Source organism: Otolemur garnettii, unplaced genomic scaffold, assembly GCF_000181295.1.
Source record: "Otolemur garnettii isolate 467f Iridium unplaced genomic scaffold, OtoGar3 scaffold00023, whole genome shotgun sequence".
In the NCBI taxonomy this organism is placed as follows: domain Eukaryota; kingdom Metazoa; phylum Chordata; class Mammalia; order Primates; family Galagidae; genus Otolemur; species Otolemur garnettii.
Genome location: NW_003852418.1, coordinates 10,413,037 through 10,436,163, shown reverse-complemented (window position 1 = coordinate 10,436,163; position 23,127 = coordinate 10,413,037). Strand labels below are relative to the sequence as shown.

General features: G+C 48.3%; 1 protein-coding gene across 1 annotated transcript in view; it reads left to right on the top strand.

Annotated features, from left to right (window-relative positions):
• Positions 1–4,692: 4,692 nt before the first annotated feature.
• Positions 4,693–23,127, top strand: part of PREX1 (phosphatidylinositol-3,4,5-trisphosphate dependent Rac exchange factor 1) — a 191,233-nt gene continuing 172,798 nt past the window's right edge. The window contains exon 1 of the mRNA XM_003787681.3: positions 4,693–4,947. Coding sequence (XP_003787729.1) covers positions 4,726–4,947 — 222 coding nt within the window. The 5' untranslated portion in view covers positions 4,693–4,725. The remainder of the gene's footprint in view (positions 4,948–23,127) is intronic.

Below are 23,127 nucleotides of genomic sequence, written 5' to 3'. Positions count from 1 at the left end.
ACCCTATTTTTCTTTCTTTTCTTTTTTTTTGAGACAGAGTCTCAAACTGTCGCCCCGGGTAGAGTGCCGTGGCATCACTGCTCACAGCAACCTCAAACTCTTGGGCTTCAGCGATTCTCTTGCCTCAGCCTCCCAAGTAGCTGGGACTACAGGCACCTGCCACAGTGCCCGGCTGTTTTTTTTTTTTTTTTGTTGTTGTTGTTGTTGCACTTTGGCTGGGGCTGGGCTTGAACTTGCCGCCTTCGGTATATGGGGCTGGCGTCCTACCCACTGAGTCACAGGCACTGCCCTCACCCTATTTTTCTTTGCTTTATCTCAGTTAGTTTTTCCTTTAAACAGAGTTTGGGAGGTGGAACCTTCAAATCCTGAGCTTGTACACCCTGATAGGGTCTTGCCAGGGAATAAGAAACTCCGATGTTTCCAAGCAGCAGAATCTTCTCCCCCGCAGCTGTGAAACTTATGCAACAGAAATGAAATGGTATTTCCCAGTATTTGCAACGTACATGGCAATGGGAACTCTAAAATTGTCCCTGCAGAAGAGAATTTCCCTATCATTATCTTTTTTTCCCTCCCCCGAACTGAAAGTTTTTTTATTCTCCCCGTTCTTTTGGCAAATTTACCCAGCTACGCATTGTTTTAGGCCCTGCTCTGAGACACGTGCATAGGACCTAATGGGTCCCCACTGGATATACCTACTAGATAGAGAATGGGTGGGCGGGATGCAGAAGAATGGAGGAGAGGTCAAGGTTGACCCGGGGATAGGAAAAGAAAATCTCCCCCAGGTCATGATTGCTTAGTCATGTTCGGTACAGTGAGTCAGCCTGTGCCAAGATGAGCTGGGAGGCAGCCAGGCCCTGAGCCAAGGGAGTCCCCACTGATCCCGCCAAGGCTGAGTGTGCCCTGTGTGAGTCACGAGACCTGGGGTGGGCAGTGACCTGAGGCAGAGTCCCTGAGGCGCCACCAACCAACTCTGGTTTCCCAGGCCCATCCCTTGCCGGCCTTAGAGAAGCTGAATGGATCTTGTTTATTTATTGCTTATTTGATGATTGTCGTTCTCCCCCTGCTTTGGACTGGATATGCCAGGAAGGCAGGGACTTCATCTGTCCAGGAGTATTCCAGCCTGGAGCATAGTAGTGTGCCCTTGGGACACACTTGTTGAGTGAATGAGGGAAGGAATTTGCTGCCTGTCTTTGCTGAATTCATCATCCTCTATCCCCTTTGCTGAAAAAGGCTGGCTCCACAAGGGCCTGAGACTTGTTTGTTCATTTCAGTAGCCTCAGCACCTCACTCAGTGCCCTGCACACAGTAGGAGCAGATGGCAGACACTTTTAGTTGCCTACCCACACTAGCTCCCCTTCTCTCTTCACAATAGAACCCCAAGTTGTCCAGGCAGCCATGTGCCAGGGAATGAAGCAGGATGTTTTGAGCTGATAGTGGCCATTTTTTTTTTTCTTTTAGACAGAATCTTGCTCTGTCACCCAAGGTGGAATGCAGTGGCCTCATCATAGTTCATTGCAATTCTTGGGCTCAAGCGATCCTCCTGCCCACCTAGTTGCTGGCACGTGCTAGCTACCATGCCCAGCTAACTTTTTCTGTCTTTGGTAGAGACTGAGTCTCGCTCTTGTTCAGGTTGGTCTCAAACTTCTGACCTCCAGGGATCCACTCACCTTGGCCTCTAAGAATGCTAGGATTACAGGCATGAGCCAGTGCACCCAGTCTGATGGTGGCAATCTTTGTCAGGCACTCTTCAAGGATGGTAATTTGACCCAGCTCTGATCTGCTGGGGGTGGGAACTTAAGTTTTTTCCCCATGAAAGAAAAGGCAAGGAGGAAAAAGAATCCCTTTTGTCCTTCTTGGCTTTCAAGTTGTTGTGTGGAGGTGATGTTTCTGTTTCAGCAGCCATTTTGTGATACTGAGGCCCAACCTTGGGAGAAAAAGCCACCAGGGTGAAGGTTAACAGTGTCAAGGTTGCCACAATGACATCAAGTCCTGAGCCAGCCTTAGGAACCAACCTCCTCTGGGCCTCAGTCAATAATGTCCTCAGGTTTTAAGCCCATTTTTCCCCTCCTCCTTGGAGCCAGATGCAAACTAATGCAGTATTCAGTCCATGAGATGAATAAATGAAAGCCTTCACTCACTGAGCATTTACTATGTACCTTCTTCTAAGCACCTTCTGTGTATTTACTCAGGAATCCTGCAACAACCTATGACGTGGGTCCTCAGTTCACAGATAAGCACAGAGAGCTTAAATACCCCATTTAAAGCTGTATCATTTTTCAGTGCCATTGTTATCACTGTGGATGGGGATGGAGGGGGAGAAATATCCCAAAGGAATCTGAGAAAGTAACAGAAGGTCTAAGACATGGGAGCGGGCCAGGGATGGGCTCCATTAGTAATGTGGAAATGTTTCCTAGGCAGGGCCAATTCTTTGGTGAAACATGGGATTTGAGTTTAAAATTAAGATTAAAGATAATTTTTCTTGGCCAAGGGTTGAGAAGGGGAAAATAACATTTGTTGAGCACCTACTGTGTGCCAACTATCTTGTATCAGTGGCTTTCAAATGGGGCTGATTCTGTCACCCAGGGGATGTTGGCAATGTTGGGAGGCATCTTTGGTCCTCACAATTAGGGAGGGAGTGCTACTGGCATCTAGTAGGTATGGGATACTGCTAAATCTCCGGCAATGCACGGGAAGGCCTTCCCACAACAAAGAATTATCTGATCCCAAATATCAATAGTCCCGAGGTAGAGAAACTGCCTTAATGTGCATTTTGCTCTCACAAAGACTCCCATTTTACAGATTAGACAACTGAGGCCCTGGGAAATGAATCATCTCCGTCTTGGCCAAAGTCGCCCAGCCAGTTACATGTGAAGCTGGGATACAAATACAAGCCTATGTATGTTCCTCCCACTATGCTCTGTACTTGTGGTGGAAAGGATTAAAATAAAGACCAGACAACTAAGGCTCAGCTCAGAGAGGTGTGCTGTGATCAGTCTAAAGTCACATGCAGAGCTACTCCAGGCACTGTTACTATTTTGTCAGAAACCCAGAAACAAAAAGACAGCTGCCTTTTGGGCCCAAATGACTCCACTATCCAAACCTGACAGGCTCACTTACCTCACATCCTTTTCTTCCTGCCCTGGAGAACCTATTTATCCATGGAGGAACAGATCAGATGTCATCGTGTGTCCACGATCCCAAATAAACAGAGTTCTGAGAGGGCAGAAGCCACCCCATTCTCACCCCTATTTACCCAAAGGCCAATGGGAGAACAGTCCTAGGACTTTGGAACAGAAATTAAATATGCAACAATATTCCTGCCCCCCCAAATGATTATAGTCTAAAGGAGGAGATTGTATGAATCAACTAATCCATTGCAGAGACAACACAGTCGCTGGTCTGGCAATAAGAGTGGATTAGGGGTTATGTGGGTAAGTTAGCCAGTGGGACGAGGCCAAAATGACAGTTTACACGTGCAACAGTAATAAATGTTTACCGAGAACTTTCTAGGTGCTGGGTACTGTTCCAAGTACTTCCCATGGATTAACACAAAACCCTGTGCAGGACCCTATGACGAGGTACCATTTTTATTCTCATTGATGAAAAAAAAAACACAGGCAAGGAAAGCCAAGGTCATTCAATGCGTGAGGAGCTGGGCCTCGAACCCGGGCAGCTGACTCTAGGCCCCAGAACCCCCTCACCTCTCCATACCTTCCTGTGAGGCAGGTAAGGACATTTGTCAAGCGGCTCAATGATTACCAAGGTCACACCATGCAGCCTGGACTAGGAGCTGTGTGTCTGTAGATGTAAGGGGGAGCAGGGGCATGGCACCTGCCACTTGATTAATAACTCCAGAGCAAGTAATAATTTCTTCCGGGAAAGGTGGAAAGGGGAGGGTCATGTGGCAAAGAAGTTGAGAACGAAAAAGAAAGGGAGGAAAGAAAAAAGAGAAAAGTGAGAGCAAGCCCGAGCCAGGCATATTTCTTCCCAAGGTCGTAGCAGTGCCCGAGGGCACCCACAGGGCCCGGCAGGGGCCGCCCCTCTTTCTTCCCGGGGCCGGCGGGGGCGCGCATGGCAGGGCGGGCTTGCTCCTGAGCGGCTCCGCCGCTTTTCCGACCCGCTGTTTACTCGGCCGAGAGCGGCAGCCGGCGGCCGGACCTGCGTGCGTGTGTCTGCGCGCGGCAGTGTCGCGTGTGTAGGGGTGGGAGCGGCGCAGCCCGCGAGAGTGGGGGGCGCCACGCGTCAGGGCGCAGAGTCGGTGCGCTCCACACGGCGCGCACGCTGCTCGGGGACCTCTCGGCGCCCGGGAGCCCCTTCCGGAGGGTTCCCGCCCTGGCCGCGCTAACCTTCCGACGTAGGCGCCGGGCGCCGCGGCGCGTCTCTAGGGGCCCCGTGCGCGCGCGGAGCGCCTCTGCGGCCGAGAGCGGCGTGGCACTTGGCAGACGCTCCCTTGGCGGAGGGGGCGGGGGCGGCGGCCCGGCCAGCCGTCTGGGAGCCCCGAAGGCCAGCCCCCTCCCTCCCCTGGTCCAGCCTCCGCAGGCTGCCTCCGCCCCCGGCCCGGGCCACCCGCCCCCCGGTCCCGCCCGCCGCGTCAAGCTCCCGGCCCGCCGCTGAGCCCGGCCCGCCGGCGCGCCCCGTCCGGGATGGGGCGCCTGGACTCCTGAGTCGCCGTTCGGCGCGACCTCCGAGCGGGGGAAGGAGTCAACGCCGCGCGGCTGCACTAGAATGGAGGTGCCCAGCAGCAGCGGCTGCAGCGACCCTAGCGGCGACGGGGTAGGGGACGGTGCCCATCCGGACTCCCGGACCCCCGGCGCCTCTGCGCCCAGCTCCAGCCAGTGCGCGGCCGCCCGGGAATCAGAGCGCCAGCTGCGCCTCCGCCTCTGCGTCCTCAACGAGATCTTGGGCACTGAGAGGGACTACGTGGGCACCTTGCGTTTCTTGCAGTCGGTGAGTGTCGGCCAGGGAGCGCGGGGGCAGCCTTCGCTCCGCCGCTAGCCCAGCTGATGTCCCACTACCTGTGGCCGCGGTTCCCGGGGGGTGTAGAGTTGCCTTGAGGGCGCCCCACGGGGCGCGCCAAGAAGTGTAGGAAATCCTGGCTCCTCCAGTGCTATGTTGTCGCTTCTCTGGGCGGCCCGCGGTCCAGCTGTAACCCGGGGTCTCCTGCACTCTGTTGCTCCCCACGGCGCGCGCTGCCCTTTTGTCTTTTCTTCCCCCTCCCCTCCTTTCAAATAGTTTTAAAATTAGTTACATCCGTGAGGCAGGGGTCTGGAACCCAGACTCCCGGAGCTTTCGCTCCTTGGCATCTTTTTCCCCGGAGCAACTTCGCCGCCTGGTGTACCAGCGACTACTCATCTCCGACAGACTTTAGCAATCGTAGAGCCTAGCGACTCTCCACGTTGAGTTGCGTAGGATAAAACCCAAAGCCCAGAGGAGGATGGGAATTGACAAAACCCCAAGGTAGACTCGAGGAGAGTGGGTTTCGAACACACGTCTCAACAGTACAGGCTTTCTAACTTCCCCTCCCCCTCAGTCGCCAAGTTGCAAAACCACAGCCTTAGGCTTTGTGAAGTAACAACTGAGCTCTTGCTGTGTGCCAGGTACTTTACATGTGTCATTGATTAGAGGCTTAACCTTCACAAGTGGCCCTTGAGGTAGGGACTCGAATTTCTCCCATTTTTTAGATTGGGAGAGTTTAGCTCCAGAGAGGCTGAGTAACTTGCCCAGGATCACACAGTTGGTTAAGTGGGGACACTGGACTTTGCACTAGAGCAGTCCCAGCAGCTGCTCTAAACACTTATTTTATGCTGTATTTTTATTTTCTTTCTGTGAGAGAGAAAGGGGCCACTTCCTTACTCTCCTAGGAAGTGAGAAAACTGGCTACAGGGTGGTGGGGGTGGGACAGAGATAGAGCCTTGGATGGAAGTTAGGAGACTCTGGGGCTTTAATCTCCATGCCTCCTGCTGGGACCTCATTTACTCCTCTTCCCTGCTCGAGGAAGTCTTTTAATCCTGTTTCTGGAAGAGCTGGTGCGGGGGTGGCTCTTTCAGAGACCCTTAGAGCCAGGCTCTGCTGCTCGCAGTTTCTGGGATAAAGGGGGTGACTGGGATCTTCTGGGGCTCTCAGTGACTTAGGGATGTAGTTGAGGCTGCATGAGATGTGAATTCTAACAAGGGAGAAGAGAACCCAGGAGCCCTTCTCCCTGTGAAAGGAGGGGTGCGTAGGGTAGGGGGGTGGAGGGAGGGGGTTGTGCGAAGGCATTGACAACCATTTGGCCAAAGTACCTTTCTAGAAAAGCCTGTAAGAATAAGGAAAGGTTGGCTCTCTTTCCTATCTCTTCCTCTCTCACCATTTCGGGGAGGGGGGCGGGGGCAAGGCATCCGCTCAGCTTGAAGCTGGCAGTTTCTGAATTAAAGATGCAGACAGCCCTGGTATCTTTGAGCAATGTCAAATTCTACCGAACTCCTCACTTCTCCTTCTGAGCCACTCCCTGCTACCCAGTCTGGAAGAGAAACAGGAAACACAAACCAATTTTTATATTAATAGGAAAGAAAATATACCTCTCCCTCCTACGCCCCTGCCCTAGATGGTGTGGTTTATTTCAGAAAAGATACGGATTGTGTTTGAGTTAGCTGTGGTTTTAAATCGTCCACGTGTTGAGTTAGAGGAAGCTGGAATAATGGAAATTGATTGGAGTCAACCATTCTTAGGGTTAAAGAAACAGAAAAACAAGATTTTTCTACTTCCACATTGTCTTCTGACACTTTTAATATGCTGAGCGCATCAAAGTTTTTTTTTTTTTTGGTTATTGTTTGTTGATGTGTTAGTTTTGAGATGACTTCGTTCTGTCTTTGACATGAGTCTTGGACCATTCATGCCACTTGTCCTGACCTCAGTTTCCCTACCTGTAAAATAAGAGGAGGGGGATCCAGATTTCCTTTCTGCCTTGTCCTTTTGTGTGTCCCCAAGCCGGCGACAGAAATGGATTGATTGTGTAACCTGACCAGCCATACCTCATTTGTGAGCCACAGGAGTCCTCTCTTGTCCTGCTTCGTGAGCAGTGGCCCCTAAACAACCCAAGGAAGGCCTGTTAGTTTTGAAAACCCGGGGCTTAGAGCTTCTGGAACTGCTAATTACCAAGGCTTTCCATGGCAGCGAGGCTGGCAGCCTGCAGGTTGTGATTTTCTTCTGTCTTCCCACTCTCTCTTCCCAGCCTTTGTACTTGCTAAGGGATTTTCCCCGCTGCCTCCTGGCTTGGAAGAATGCACGGTAATCCCTCTTTGCTTTTAATTCCTTATGGTGGAGGTAGGCCTTAAGGGATAGCACTGGCCTTCCTGTGTCCCAGGTTTAAAGGTGCTGTCAGCCAGTGGAAAGGAAGCCTTTGTGATAGGCTGAGCATTGTGGGGGATGCTGAGAAGCCAGGTCTGGCTCCTGCCTTTGAGGAGAGGAGAGTCTAGTCAAGGGTGACAAAAATGGGCATTTATTTTTAAAAAAAGAATCCAAGTGCAAGGCTGGGCTCTGGACTCAGACTGCTCAGGGTTAAGTACTTGTACTTGTGACCTTGGGTGTGTGGCCTAACCTTTTTGAGGCTTACTTTTCCTCATTTGTAAAATGGGAGATGATAATAGATCCTATTGTACAGATTATTAAAAAAAGGATAAGTGAGATATAAGTTGATATAAAGCATGTAGAACAGTGTCTGACAGGTATTAAGGTATATAAATACTGGCTATTGTTATTATTTGTTTTAAACAAGTAGTACAGGTGATTAGGGTTATGATATTTCAGGATTCAGAGACCAGGGGTAATCAGGGAGGGCTTCCTGGAGGAAGTGTGGTCCCAGGCAACAGTGAAAGGAGGACAGGAGCTCTGAGTGAGTTTCCTTTTGACCCTCTAAACTCCGGCTGCAGGAACTAGTGGTTTTGTTTGGTTCCAGGCCTGGGGCTTTGTGGTTCCTCTAGAACAGTGGTTCTTAACCTTCCTAATGCTGCGACCCTTTAATACAGTTCCTGTGGGTCGAGAACCGCTGCTCTAGAATCTCCCCATCTTTTCCCATCTCTTTCATTAACTAGATTGCATCCCCTGCCCCATCTCCAAGGGGTCCTGTGCATTTGGTGTTTTGTATGTGTTTAATATTAAAGAATTATGGAAAGGCAAGGACCTCCCTCTTGTTGAGATGCTGGATCTATCTTGGAGAACATCACAGAAGTTGTGGGAGACAGCGCCCAGGTTTTTGACTTGGAGCCTTGTATTTACAAGTCCTAGCCATCCTCTTGCACTGTGTTCATCATGGTGAAAGTGATGACAATCATTTTTATCATTTACCATTCTAAGTACTTTCCATGTGTCAATTCCTTAAGTCTCCTCTATGAAGGGGGCACTGCTGTTATCATTTCGTTAACAGGTGAGGAAATGAAGGCAAAGTGTGTTTAAGTGAGCGGCCCTGGTCATGTAGACAGCATGGGGAAGATTTGATTTTGGGTTCCCTGACCCCAGAACTCATGTCACCAGCTACTTTGCAGGTTGCCTCTGGCTCATAAAGTAAGGGCTTGGTACATGATTTTTTAAGGTGGCAGAACTGGGATTTGAACCCAGGGCTCTGTGCCCCGTAACTTCCTCCTGTTACTTCCCCTTTGTGACTTCTGTTCTTTCTTCTGCAGAATGGGCAGAACTGTGGAAGAATGGAAGTGGCAGCTGCCAGGTTCCTTCTCCGTGTTTCGGGTCTGCTCATGGTGTGTGGGTTGAGTGGAGCTCTGGATCTGCTGGTGTTCAGATCCTGGCTTTCCCCCACACCAACTGTAGGTGATCCTGAACAGGTCACTGACTTACTCTGTGCCTCAGTTTCCCTATCTTTACAGTCTTTACAATGGGCATAGTATATAGCACCTGTGTCACAGAGATGTCATGAAACTTGGATGAAACTGAGGTTAAATGTCTTAGAACGGTGCCAGGAACATTGGGTGCTTGGAATGCTGTGGTGGCTTTTTGGGGGATATGCAGCAATGGGATTCTCTCTTTGGGGCTCAAAGGCTCCCAAGGCCTGAGTAAGCCATGGGCCCACCTGCCTCTTGATTGGATTGGCTCAGAGTCTCTGCCTGCAAAGGGAGGGACCTCAGGAACAGGTGCCAGTGGCTTCTCTGAGGGGTGGACCAGTTGGGCTGTGATGGAGAGTGAGAGGGAGTCTAGATGGTTGGGCAGAGAGACCCTTGGCAGGGGGTTGGTCAGCAGCTTTCTGGAAGGCTCCCCTTGGCTGAGGACAGAGACCTGCCACTCCTAGGCACCAGGGGTGGGGAGGGTCTGCCCTGAATCTGCTGGGGTCTCTGAGGAACAGAGATTGTGGACAGAAAGCACTCAGAATGCTTGCTGTGCTTCTGCTTTTTGGAGGAAGGAGACCAAAGTTTTTCTTCTCATTGGAGCTCTGCTTGCCAAACAAGAAACTGTGGTTTTGTGTTGTCACTATTTTTTGTTTTTTGAAAGATTCTGTACTTCTAGTCTCATACTAGGGAGATGTGCTTGGGGTGGGGGGGGGAGGGTTGTGGTGGCAGGGGGTGGGGCCACCTTTGATTCTGCAGTCATTGATGAGATAGACAGAGTGACCTCTCCAGGACTTGGGGGGGATTTTCACGTTGTCGTCTTATGAAAAGTGGGATGCTAAGAAGTAGATATAGCACAATTCTGCTTTTGGAAAATAAACAGTAACCGTAATGTATGTATGTATGTATAAGGTTATGGGAGCTGGGAGAAAAGGTTGTAGAAAAAAGCAACCAGAAAGATAAAAAGGCAAAAATATGTACTAAGAAGTCCCTTTTGTAACACCTTTTTCATATAAAATTATGTGTTCGTATATGCAAATATAGTATTTAAAAAAATTCTGACAGAAAGAATTGTATTTTCAGCATAGTTACTGGATGCAACAATAATAGTAACAGTAACTTGCTAATACTTATACATTTGCATGCCCTGTGTAAAGCTTCCTTATGTATTAACTCAAAAGCTGCAGGTATTCTTATGCTTCCCATTTTACAAGTGAAAGACACAGAGAGGCCAAGTCAGTTTCCTGAGATCACACAGCCTGACAGAGCCGGTGTTTGAACCTGGGCGGTCTGGCAGCATGGCCCAAGTTCTTCACCACTACCTGGAATTGTTCCAGTGTGATGCTGGATTTGTATGCAAAATTGTTGCCTTTCTGAGACCTCTGGGCTGTTCAAGTGGGTAAGAATTAGGCCAAAAAGTCCAAAAAGTTCGGGTAGCCTGGGCCAGGCCACCTTGTATTGGGCTGAATGTCATCTGGAAGTCAGTGAAAAAAATTTTTTTTTTTTTTTTCTGAGTCTCACTTTGTTGCCTTTGGTAGAGTGCTGTGGTGTCATAGCTTACAGCAACCTCAAACTCTTGGCCTCAAGTGATTCTTTTGTCTCAACCTTCCAAGTAGCTGGGACTACAGGCGCGAGCCACAACACCTGGCTGTTTTTAAAGGCGGAGTCTTGCTGTTGTTCAGACTGGTCTCGATCCTGTAAGCTCAAGCAATCCATCCACCTCGGCCTCCCAGAGTGCAAGGATTACAGCATGAGCCACTGCGCCTGGCCCTTACTGAAAATCTTTTGATGATTAAAATCTATGTCAGGAGTGAGATGGGCCCCACTTTTGGGGTGTGGTAAGCAGAGCTAAGTACAGGTGAAACCATAAAGGTGTTGTTAGACTGCTTTTCTCAGGTATTAATGGAACACGTGCTGTGTATTCCAGGCAGTGTTTTAGGGCAGACATGGTCCTTGGCCTTTCAAGAAGGACAACCCAATGGAGATGATAGAATTAGTGCTTTTGAATGATCATGTTCTTCAGATACTGGAAGCCCATCTACTATTACTCTGGTGTTTGCCATGGTAACCATTGAACTATCCCTTTTAAAAGAGTTGGATGGGGTTGCTGTCCCTGGCTTTTAGGACTTCAGGGCACCTCTTTCTTGGAGAGTATCCTCCTTTATCACACAGTAGGCTGAAAACGTTTTTGACTGAAGGCCTCGTGCCCCCTTTCTGAAAGGTTTTGCACTAGTTAAATCTTCGAAGCAAAGCAGGTCATGCCTGGCTGCAAGATAACCCCACCTCTCCAGTTTTGGTGACTTCTTTTCCAAAGGCATGGGCTCTCCAGAATCCTGGTGGGAGGTGGGCGATGGGGTGGGCTGTGCTGGCCTCATATTCCGGGTACAGGGCCAGGTCAGAGCTGATTCTTGCCCTAGAGGTTAGGAGAGGTTAGGTTATTCTGTCTCGCCCCAGAGAATCTGAAAGGAAGCCAGGCAGGTCATTGGGTCTCCATCTCCTTGTTTTGCTGGTGAGATGAGCCCACGGAGGGGATATGGACACTGATTTAGGGCATCCACAGTGCAGGGACTTGGGGAGAGGGCTCAGTGGCCCCCATCCTTTTCTGGGGATTCACGTTTTAACCAGCATAAAAGGTCCCTCCTAAAGGTCCTACAGAAGGCATTTCTGGAAGGTGATATGGGGTACATCCCACTCCTCTCCTGATCCTTAGTCCTGTGGACACGTTAGGACTGATCATTCTTTTTTGTTGAGCTTTCCTGTGTATTGTAGAGTGTTTAGAAGCATCCTTGGTCTTTACCCACTAGATACCAGAAGCATCCCCTTCCCCAGAGGGGACAATCAAAAATATCTCCAGACATTGCCAACTATCGTAGGCACGTAGGATACCCCCCAGCTGAGAAGCACTGGGCTGAAATCTCCTCTGGCTGCCAACTCTGTTTCCAGATTGTTTTGGGGCACTTACATGCCTTTGTTGAAATATACAGGATCGGTGTGTGTTCATGCAAGTAGCAAGCTGCTGTCTGCTTTTCCTTCTAGCAGTGTGTGCCTTGGGCTCTTCCACAGACTCTAGAATATGGTGGCCTGAGTTCAGATCCTGCTCTGCCTCTGCATGACCTTGGCTATGTCCCTTTGCCTCTTTGGGCCCTGGTTTCTTCATCAGCAAAATGGGGATGCTCCCAGCCCTCATAGGAGTGAGAGCAACAGTCTGTGGAAAGTGGGTGGCTGGGCTGAGTGCAGAGAAAAAGTCAGGGTTCACCCCAAGGCCCACTGCAGGCTCATCCCTTCTCCATGAGGAAGCACCAACGAAGAAGGGGAGCCTTCTGGCCTCACCGCTCCATGTGGGGAGATTTTATTTATATACATATGTAAAAATAATTTTTTTTGTTTTTTTGAGATGTGGTCACATTCTATCAACCAGGCTTGAGTGCAGTGATGTGATTATAGCTCACTGCACCCTCAATCCCCTGTGCTCAAATGACCCCCCCCCCCCAGCCTCCTGAGTAGCTGGGCATGAACCACCGCCTAGCTAATGTAAAAAAAGTTTTTCATAGATAGCTGGGTGCTGTGGCTCACGCCTGTAATCCTACCCCTCTGGGAGGCTGAGGTGGGAGGATCCCTTGAGTTCAGGAGTTCAAAACTAACCTGAGCAAAAACAGGAGCCCGTCTCTACTAAAAATAGAAAAAATTAGCTGGATGTTGTGGTGGGAGTCTATAGTCCCAGCCAGTTGGGAGGCTGAACCCAGGAGTTTGAGGTTGCTGTGAGCTAGGCTGATGCCATGGCACTCTAGCCTGGGGCAATAAAGTGAGACTTTGTCTCAAAAAAAAATTTTTTTTTTTTTGCAGGGATGGAGTCCTGCTATGGTCTTAAGGCTGGTCATAAACTCCAGGCCTCAAGTAATCCTCCTGCCCTAGCCTCCCACAGCGCTGGGATTACAAGTGTGAGCCACTGTGCCCAGCCTCCGTGTAGATTTTATTTTCTTGGCTCTGGGAGGCCCAGGAGGGAATCTGTCTACTCCTCTTCTCTTGTGGTTAGACACTCAATCTGTGTTTACCTGGTTCCTTTCCCAGTGTGGAACTGACAGATGATCCCTTCGTTCTGGGCCAGGAGAGGAGAGGTTGTTTCAGGCTGACAAGACCAGGACCTGAGGACTTGCCCTCTTGCTCTGGAGCGGGGGGTGGCTTCTATGAGGGGCTTTTCTCAGGAGAATTGAAGCCAGGGCAGGGTGGGGGCGATCAATGCTATAAGTTGTCTACTTATTTACTCCGTATGTGCACTCTCATCAGGCACTGTACTGAGTGCAAGCATTTGGCAGGAATGGGATGGACAAGTTCTCTGCCCTCAGGGAATGTTCGGGCAACACAAAAAGAGACCACTTGTGAAAAGGACAAGAGTTGTCATGATTATAACATGAACTACAGCCCTACTGTGTGCCAGGCACTGAGCTAAGTGCTTTGTGTGGATTATCTTTTTTAAAGTAGGCTGTTATTTTTAATATCTATTATGCCATAAATTCATAGGGAAAAGGTTCCAGTAGCTCAGGGAGGCGGGCGCCTTGCCATTGAATGTGACAAAGCTTTTTTTTTTTTTTTTTTTTTTTTTAGACAGAGCCTCAAGCTGTCCCCCTGGGCAGAGTGCCGTGGCATTACAGCTCACAGCAACCTCCAACTCCTGGGCTCAAGCGAGTCTCCTGCCTCCGCCTCCCAAGTAGCTGGGACCACAGGAGCCCGCCACAACGCCCGGCCATTTTTTGGTTGCAGCCGTCATTGTTGTTTGGCGGGTCCGGGCTGGGGATTCGAACCCGCCACCTTAGGTGTACGTGGCTGGCGCCTTAGCCGGTTGAGCTATAGGCGCCGAGCCTGTGACAAAGCTTTGTATGACTATTATGCCATGAATTCATGGGGAGTAGGTTCTAGCACTTTATATCACTGTTACATGGGGTCTGTTGGTTATCTTGTGTGCTCTGCTGTACACCTATTATGCCATGAATTCATGGGGAATAAATCAGTTCCAGCACTTAATATCACGGTTCCGTTGGTTCTCCTGTGTGCTATGTTTATGCCTATTATGCCATGAATTCATAGGCAATGGGTTCCAGGCGCTCAGGTTCCTTTCCGTTGGTTCTCACAAAGTGGGCTTCTCTGGGTGGAGCAGGCTGGCACTTCAGTTGAGCCCAGGTACCTTTCTCTTTGGCTTCCTTCTTTTATTGATCATTTTCCTTTATGGGTTTCAGGAAGCTCTCTCAGCTCTTAGGGTGCTTAATATGCTCAATATGAACATTAATTCATATTGGCAAGAATCATGCCCTTAACTTGTTTACAACAATGTCAACAGCATGCTGGGTGACACTGTAGACTCTTCCAGTTTTGCCATTGTAACATCTGTGTGGCATGCCTTTTTGAACAGTACCCATTCCCTTGATGTCTGCAATATCAGCTTTCTTGTAGATTCACGTACATGTGGCCAAAGGAACAACTCCATGTTTTCTAAAAGGCCACGTATCGGGTACCTCTCTTCTTTCCCTTTGTGTTTGTCATTTTGGTGAATTATTGGAAGATGGCATCTCTGGCTGAAAGGTGGATTATCTTTTTTTGAGCCCTTGCAATCTTCTGAGGTTGATACATCATTGTACCTATTTTGCAGATGGGGAAACTAGGGCCCAGAGAGGTTGAGTAACTTGCTAAAGTTCACACAGCTGGGGAGTGGATGCATAGAGAAGGAAATACAATGTGAGTATGTTGGTGATAGGGATGGTGGCGTCTACTTTAGATAGGATGGTCAAGGAAGGCCTCTCCGAGGAGGTGACATTTGAGCTGAGTCTTGAGGGAGGAGATGGAGTCACCTATGGAAAGAGTTGGGAGCAGGTGTTCCAGGTAGCGGGAGCAGCATGTGCAAAGACCCTGAGGCAGGACAGGGCTTATTTGAGGAACAGTGAGAGTTCAGGGTAGCTGGAAGGGGGAGTAGGGGAGAGGAAATTGGCATGGTTGGTAGAGGCCAGGCTGCCCGGGCCTTACTCCTGTTGCGTGAGGAGCCCCTGGAGGGTTTTCAGTAGGGGTGTGGAGTGGTTCAGCTGATGATGCAAAAAGCAGGACTGCGCAGTGCTCTTTCCAAACTCTCAGCTGTCACCTCCTCCCTCCAGCCTGGACACCCATCCAGGAGGGAGTGACCACACCTTTCCTCCTCCAGGCAGATCCCCTGCCTGTTCCCAGGTTGCTATCCCCCATGTGATATGGAAGGCAGTTCTGTCCCCTCTCTGGGTCTCAGTTTCCCTGTGGGTACTCTGTGAGCAAGTAACTAGGGCAGGCGCCCTGAAGGAGGGTGGCTGAACTGACCACACCCAGAGAGGCCCCTGTCTGTGACCAGGATGTGGACAGGATGTGAAGGTGGCCACCTCAGAGCTGTGAGGGCTTTTAATGTGAGGCAGGTCCTGCTTCTTGACACAGAGGAAGGCACCCCTTGTTTTCTGTTCAGGAAACTAATTTGCATGATTAAAAACTGTTAGGCAGGACCTTGGACTCCACCCTCCACCTCTAACCATCTTTGTAACACTTTGCCCTCTATCAGCTCTCGTTTCTGCCCTCTGGGGATGTATTTTGCAGGCCCACTTCATGGGGGGAGGAAAACAGGTACAGAGAGGTGAAGTGGATTGCCCAGGGACACACAGCCCAGGAAGGGCCAGGACTGTTGTAATCACCTCCTCTGATCACACTCTTGCCTTCTGTTCTCCTTAGGGAGTCAGAGGGATCTGATTAGAACCCAGTCAGTTACGTCTCACTCAGTGAAGGCAAAGCCCTTAGAATGGCTGGAACGTCCTTCAGGATCTGCTCCTTGTTGCCTCTCCCACCTCCTCCTGATTACTCTTTCTTTTCTGTTTGTAAGATTGAAGTATGATTTATACACCATAAACCTTACCCTTCCAAGGTGTACGATTCGGTGGTTTTGTGTATATTCACAAACATATGCAACCATCCTCATCACTCCACTTCCAGAATCTCCTGTTGCTCTAACCCCTTACCCCCTCCCCAACCACATTTACCCTTTCTCAAATGCAGTAAACATGCACACCCCCAGGGCCCTTCTACCTGCTCTGTCTGGAATGCTCTTCTCCTAGTACCCCTGTGGCTCACTCCTTCCCCTCTTTCGGGCCTTTGCTCAGACATGGAGTTCTTTCCCAACTCTCCTCTGACCCCTCCCCCCACACACCCCTCCTTATCTTCCTTCCTAGCATCATTTTTTCATTAGCTAACACACTAGATATTTTACTTATTTATGGTTAATCGTCTGTCTCCTTCACTGGAATGTCAGGCTGGGGATTTTTATCTGTTTTATTCACTTTGTCTCTCCGGTACCCAGAACAAAGCCTGGCACATGATAGATGCTCATTAAATATCTGTTGAATGAAAAACCCCAAGGTTCTCCTCTACACATGCTTGGCTTTATTGCATGATATGATTGCTTTGAATTGCTTAACTGCTAAGTATTTTTGTGCAGGCTTTCATGTAGATTTGGGACTATGATAGTCCAGTATTCTGGGATTTTTTTCTTTCTTTCTTTCTTTTTTTTTTTTTTTTGAGACAGAGTCTCACTTTGTCACCCTAGGTAGAGTGCTGTATGCATCGTAGCTCACAGCAACCTCAACCTCCTGGGCTCAAGTGATTCCCTTGCCTTAGCCTCCAGAGTAGCTGGGACTACAGGTGCCTGCCACAATTCCCAGTTATTATTTTTTTTAAAGATGGGGTCTCACTCTTGCTCAGGCTGGTCTGGAACTTGTGAGTTCAAGCAGTCCACCCACCTCAGTCTCCCACATGGCTAGGATTATAGGCCTCAGCCATCGCATCTGGTCAGCTTGAGGGGATTTGACACAGGAGAGTTTTCTGTAGTGTGGCCTTGTGCTCAAGTGCTCGGGGTCTTGGCTAGATTGTCTGGGTCTGAATCAGTGGCTGTGTGACGTTGGGTTAGGAGCTGTTCCTTTCTGAGCCTTGGTTTCCTCATCTGTAAAATGTGTTAGGGTACTTGGCTCAGTACCTGGAACATGGTCAGGTCCCAGTAATCGGTAATGGTTTGTTCTTAAAATTATGTTTTTGCATATTAGTATTTCCTTACTTTCTGCCCTGGGACAGTTACATAACACATCTTGTCTTGAGTACGCTGCCTCAGATCCTTCCCGGGACTTGTAACAAGCAACTGAGTTCGCTTGGACCAAGTGGACCGTTGCCCCAGACACGTGGTCTCTGCACTCTGAAGGCAGCTGGGTGCCAGAGCATCCATGGGATGGTTGTAATTTGGAACTAGAAGATGCTGTTTATTTTATTCTCCAGGGTACCCGCCCAGAGATAGGGGCAGGAAAAAAAAAGTCAATTTCTCAAAAATCCTCCCATTCCTCCTCTGTGAAATCTCTCCAGGGACGTGAACGGGCAGAGAATACACTGCTCACCACTTGCTGGGCCTGCATCCTATTTGATTTGCAGCCTCATAGTTTTGCAGACGAGGAAACTGAGGTCCAGAGAGGGAAGGTCACTTGCCTGAGATCACACAGAGTTGCTATATTAGTAATCTGTTGCTGCTTAACAAATGACCACAAATTCAGTGGCTTCAACAGCCCCTGTTTATTATCTCAGAGTTTCTCTGGGCCAGCAGTACAGACTCAGTTGACACAGGGTCTCATGAGGATACCATCAAGGTGTTGGCCAGGGCTGTGATTTCATCTGAGGCTGGGATTGGGGGCAGGCTCTGCTTTACATTGTTGGCAGAATTCAGCTCCCTGAGATGTGGGGCTGAGGTCCCTGTTTTCTTGCTGGCCAGTGATTTGTCTTACCTCCCTCCTAGAGGCCACCCTGAGGTCTGAGCCAAGTGGCCTCTCCCTTTACAGCCTGCAGGTGGCTTAGGGGTTTTGAATCTCCCTTCAGGCAGGGTCTTGCCCCGCCCCCAGCCATTTTTCCCCTTAGTCCTCTTTTAAAGCCTCACCTGATTATATCAGGCCCATTTGGAGTTAAGTGATTTGGAACCTTGATTATATCTGCAAAATCCTTTTATCTCTGTTATATGCTATGTCCTATTCACAGTTATAGATCCTGACCTGAGCATGCCTAAATTCACATTCATAGTCCCATCTGTGTGAAATGGGAAGGGATCCTGCAGGCCATGTACCAAGTGGGCAGGAATCTTGGGAATCATCTCCAGATTCTGTCTGCTAAGATTGGTTGATGGTGAATTTGAACTCAGGATTGTCTGATTCAAAAGTTCATGTTCTTGACCACTGTTCCATTTGTTCCCTCACTGACCCTGCCTGGAATGGCCCCTGAGGTGAGCTGCCAGGCCGGTAGATTCAATTCTGGCTCATTTTGAGCGAGGTGGGGCAGGTGGGATATATGGTGAGATGCAGTTTCCTCCCTGGCAGGATCTGGTCTCTCACATGGTACACATCCCACCAGGGATCCCTTGAAATGATTTGTTGATTGGATTGTTGAGGATGAGCCCAGAGTATCTGTCCTCCTTGGTGCCCTCCTCCACCTAGGGATCGGGCCGAGACCTGGCCAGGGAGCAGGTGCTTGGCTGCTCTCTTCCCAGGAGACATTTATGCCAGATGTTGTCTGCGTTTACACTCATGGTGGGGTGGGGAGAGTCATTCCAGTTATATTGATTTCTGAGTATTGGAGCTTATCTCGATAACTTATTATTTAGTGATTTTTAAATTTAATTCTGTTGTGCTCAGAGAATATGTTCTGTGGGGTTTTTGCTGTTTGGAATTTGACTGAGACTTAGCTTATGAACCAGCATATGGTCAACCTTAGTGACCATTCCATGTGCCTTTGGAAAGAGTATGCACTCTGCTTTTGTGTGGAATGTTGTACAAATGCCATTTTATTTATTTGTTTACTTATTTATTTTTATAGAGATGGGATCTTGCTATGTTGTGCAGACTGGTCTCGAACTCTTGGCCTTAGAACCTGCTTTTAGAACAGCTCTAAGGATTAGTTTATGCCTTCTGAAGGGAGGTCAAGAGCTGTTTGTTAGTTTTTCTGGGTTAAGTACCATGGCATCCATCCTCCCAAATCGTAGGATTTGGGAGGTCCCGGCAGGCGAGGTACTTAAGGCCAGGAGTTTGAGACCAGTCTGAGGTCTTCAGCCAATGAGCCAATGAACCAGTGAGCCCAACCCAATGTCATTTTTAGATCCAGATGGTGGGGAGTGCTGTTCATGTCTCCTGTATCCTTACTGATGTTTGGTCCACTTGTTCTACCACTTACTGAGAGGGGACTATGAAAATCTCCAACTTTGATTTTGTAGATTTGTGTATTTTCCCCCTTGAGTTCTGTTAGTTATTACTTTGCATAAGTTCTGTTGTTGGTAATACACATTTCTGATTATGTCTTTCTAGCAAGTTGACCCTTTTATTACTGTGAAATACTTCTCTTTTCCTCTGATAATGCTCCTTTCCTTAAAATCTATTTTGTCTGATGTTACTGTGGCCATGCCAGCTTTCTTATGCTTACTGTTTTCCATTTTTTTTCTTTTTAGCCTTTTTGTGTCTTTATATTCCAAGTACATCTCTTATAGGCATCATATGGTTGGATAGTCACTGCCTTTTAATTAGACAGTTTAGCTTACATACATTTAATGTAATTATTGACAAGGTTTAGATACAACATCTTGTCATGTCATTCTGGTCTGTTTGATGGGACAGTAATAGTCATAAAGGATCCTATCTTCCCCTATCCCCACTCTAGTAAGGTAGAGAGAGCAGAACACTGAGGTTAATTGAATCCCAGCTCTTTATTGTGGCTTTGGAAATATTATGTGATCTGGCCACTATGCCAGCCACATCTTCTTCCTTTGTTCATTCTGCCCTAGCCCCACCAGCTTTCTTTCTGTTCTTGAGCTGTGCTCAGTTGGTTTTAGCCTCTGAGCCTTTTTGTTTGCTATTCCTGTTGCCTGGAACACTTTGCACCCTGACTTGTGTCAGGGGCCCCTCTCTCTCTTTCAGTTCTCCGCTTAAGTTACCACTTCTTCAGAGAGCACTGAGGCCTTTCTCTACATGACTGTTACCTGTTTTCTTGTTGGTATCTGTCACTGCTTGAAATTACTTTGCCTGTTTACTTGTTTAGTGTCTGTCTCTCCCCTTAGAATATAAGTCACATGAGGTCACAGCCCATGTCTGCTATGTTTGCTGACAAGTCCCTTACACCTAGCACATAATGGGTGCTCTGTTAGTATTTGTGGAAGGCATGAATGTGTAAGTGAAAAAAGGAATTGAATGAGGCCTACTCTGATGGGGGCCTTCTTGGCCGTGACTTTGTTTCCGACCGGGAACCCTGGTTTGGGGGTTAGCCATACACTGGGCCCTTGGCCTCTTGCCCTTACCACACCGAGAGGGAAGAGGGATTGGAATGTTTTATTTGCCAGGTCAGGAAGCTCTGTGTGGTCCCGGGCACCAGTCAATGGGCCACCGGGCTGTTAATTGGGTGGTTTTATGATTTATTTTCCCTTGATCACTAAGGTAGTAAATGCAGCAGAGGTGTGTGTATCAAAACACGTTTCCTGTGTCTGTTCAGCTTCTGGTGCTGTCTTATGCAACCCGGTGTGGTAAGATGACGTTTTGCACGTATGTTTGGTTACATGTATTATAAACCCAAGTATGTTGTACTTATGGGCAATTTAATACCCAAGTTAACTTTTGGGTAATGTTTTCATTTATCATTGTTCCCCTCCCCTTTTCTCCCTCTCCCACGTCCCCTCGTACACACACATACGCATATTATTATTGTTCTGATCCATTTGAGAATACTTGCAGACAGGATGCCCCTAAATACTTCAGCGTGTGTCATCTAAAAACACAATCTCTTCTGTAAACACAGCCCAGTGAACAAAATCAGAACATTTTGACATTAAATGATATAATCCGTAATCTGTATTCAGATTTCACCTGTTTTCCCCCAAAATGTCCTTTATACCCGTCTCTTCCCCCATCCCCATCCCAGGATCACAGATTGTGTTCAGTCACACGTCTCCTTGGCGATTTTGACGGTCTTCGGGAGAAACTCTCCATTAAGGTGTGGCTCTGCTCACTCTTGTCCTGGTGCTACCACTAACCAGTTCTGTGACTTTGGACGTCAGTGTCTTCATGTGTAAAGCGGGGAAATCTCTGTTTCTACCACATTGGCTTGTTCCCTGCTGTCACACATTTTATTGAGCACCTACTCTGTGCCTGGCCCTGTGCCTGGGAAGCAGCGGAGGCAGGGCGGGTGGACATTGAGCCCTTGTAGGTGCAGTAAAGTAGGTGAGAGCTGGGCCTGGAGCTGGCCCCTTGGGACGCCCAGCAAGCACCGGGTGTGTTTGCTGCTACTGCAAACACAGTAGAATGTTTGGGAGCTAAAGATGAGAGAAAAGAGCTCGCCCTCCCAAACAGCTATTTCACTTTTAGGTATATTTCCTCCTTGTTCTTTGCATTTTGGTTTGGCCTAGGTATAATCATGCTGCACACACCACCCCGCTTCTCTGGCTACTGTGTGCACTGCCTCGTGTTCCTAGTAAGGATTCTACACTGGCAAACCTTTAATGGCTTCACAGTGAAACGTGGAAGCTCTGGATCCGTGCCATCAAATCCTGGCTACTTACCAGCTGTGTGATTGGTGAGCAGGTTGCTTTACCCATGTGTGCCTCAGTTTTCATATTTCCTAAAATAGGACCTACCTCTTAGATTGATGGGGGAATGAGGTGACTAGGATCTACAAAGGTGTCAGGACAGTGCCTGGCACATAGTAAGCGCTCCCTGTATATTAGCTATAATTATAAGAAGAATTATACTAACATAAAATATAATAGTGTTAGACTAATAAAATTGTCATTTAACCATTCTTCTTATGTAGGGTATTTAGGTAGTTTTCAAAATTTCAAATCATGTGCAATGTGTTATCAGTTCTTTATTTTTTTATACTTTTTTTTTTTTTGAGACAGAGTTAACTCCTAGTAAGTGCGATGCTATCATAGCTCACAGCAACCTCAGACTCTTGGGTTCAAGTGATTCTCTTGCTTCAGCCTCCCAAGTAGCTGGGACTACAGGCGTCCACCACAACTCCTGGCTATTTTTAGAGACTGCTCTGGCTCAGGCTGGTCTTGAACTTGTGAGCTCTGGGAATCCACCCGCCTCGGCCTCCCAAGTGCTGGGGATTCTTCGGTTTTTATTAGTTCAAGCAAATGATTAGCACAAGAATCCTAGAATCAGGTTGTCAGAGCTTTAAGACACTGAGACATCATCTCATTTTTCTGGGAGGGGAAACTGAGGCACAGAGCTGTTCAGCAACTTGGCCCAGGGTTACCAAGTGAGTTTGTGGCTGAGATGGAACTTGAACCCAGGTTTTCTGACTCATCTCCCACAGTGGTCTGCTTTTGTCCAAAGCCCAAGACTCCTTGGAGGATAGAGAGAGATTCTCTGACTTCACTGACTCTGTGTGTGTGTGTCTGGTTTGTGTGTGAAGTCATTTTCTGGGCCCTTGCTCTGGTCCAGGTCTTGTGCTAGCTGCTGCAGACACATGGGATTAAAGCAGAGCCCCCCACTATCGTTCATGGTCAGAGTCACAGAGTCCAAACTGGGGGGTCATCAGGTCAGGCTCATAAGTGGAGGTTCTGTCAGGCTGGCGTGGCGTTTTTCAGAATTTTTATTAGTTGCCAACATTGAAAAATCAAGAAATTTCAAATAAAAATCTATAGTTCTGGCTTCTTAAATAATCAAAAGCTCTGTCCATGCTAAGCTTGCATTTCTACAGGCAACGCTCGGCTGGAATGAGTAGCAGCTGCTCTTATACAGGCCACAGGGTTTGCAGGCTTTAGTTTGCCGCAGTCTCTACCCCTCTCTATTATGCTGAGACCAGCCATTGGCTGCCATTTGTCCTTGCACTGGCTCTGGGTTTTTTTTTTTTTTTTTAATTGTAGAGTTGATGGGACAAAGGAATATTTCTTTTAACCCATTTTTTTTTAATCAAATGGAAAAGTGAAAGTCACACCATGAGGGTCATGTGTCTTAAGAAAAGCAGGAGGTGGCAGCTTTCTCTTCGGAAGAGAAGAGTATTCCTGTGTGTTTCATAGGCAGAGACACACTTTTCTGTTAAAAGGCTGCAACTTTTGGTGTGTTCTCAGCTAACGGGCACAATGTAAGGGTGTATGGCACACCTCCTGGGTGAGGGGCGCAGCTAGGACAGAGACCTCACCTAACAGACGTGAACATTGTAACCTAATCATTTGTATCCTCATATTAATCTGAAGTTTAAAAAAGGCTACAACTTGAGTTTGTGGGTGGTCCCTTTGGTTCTCTGAGGTGAAAAA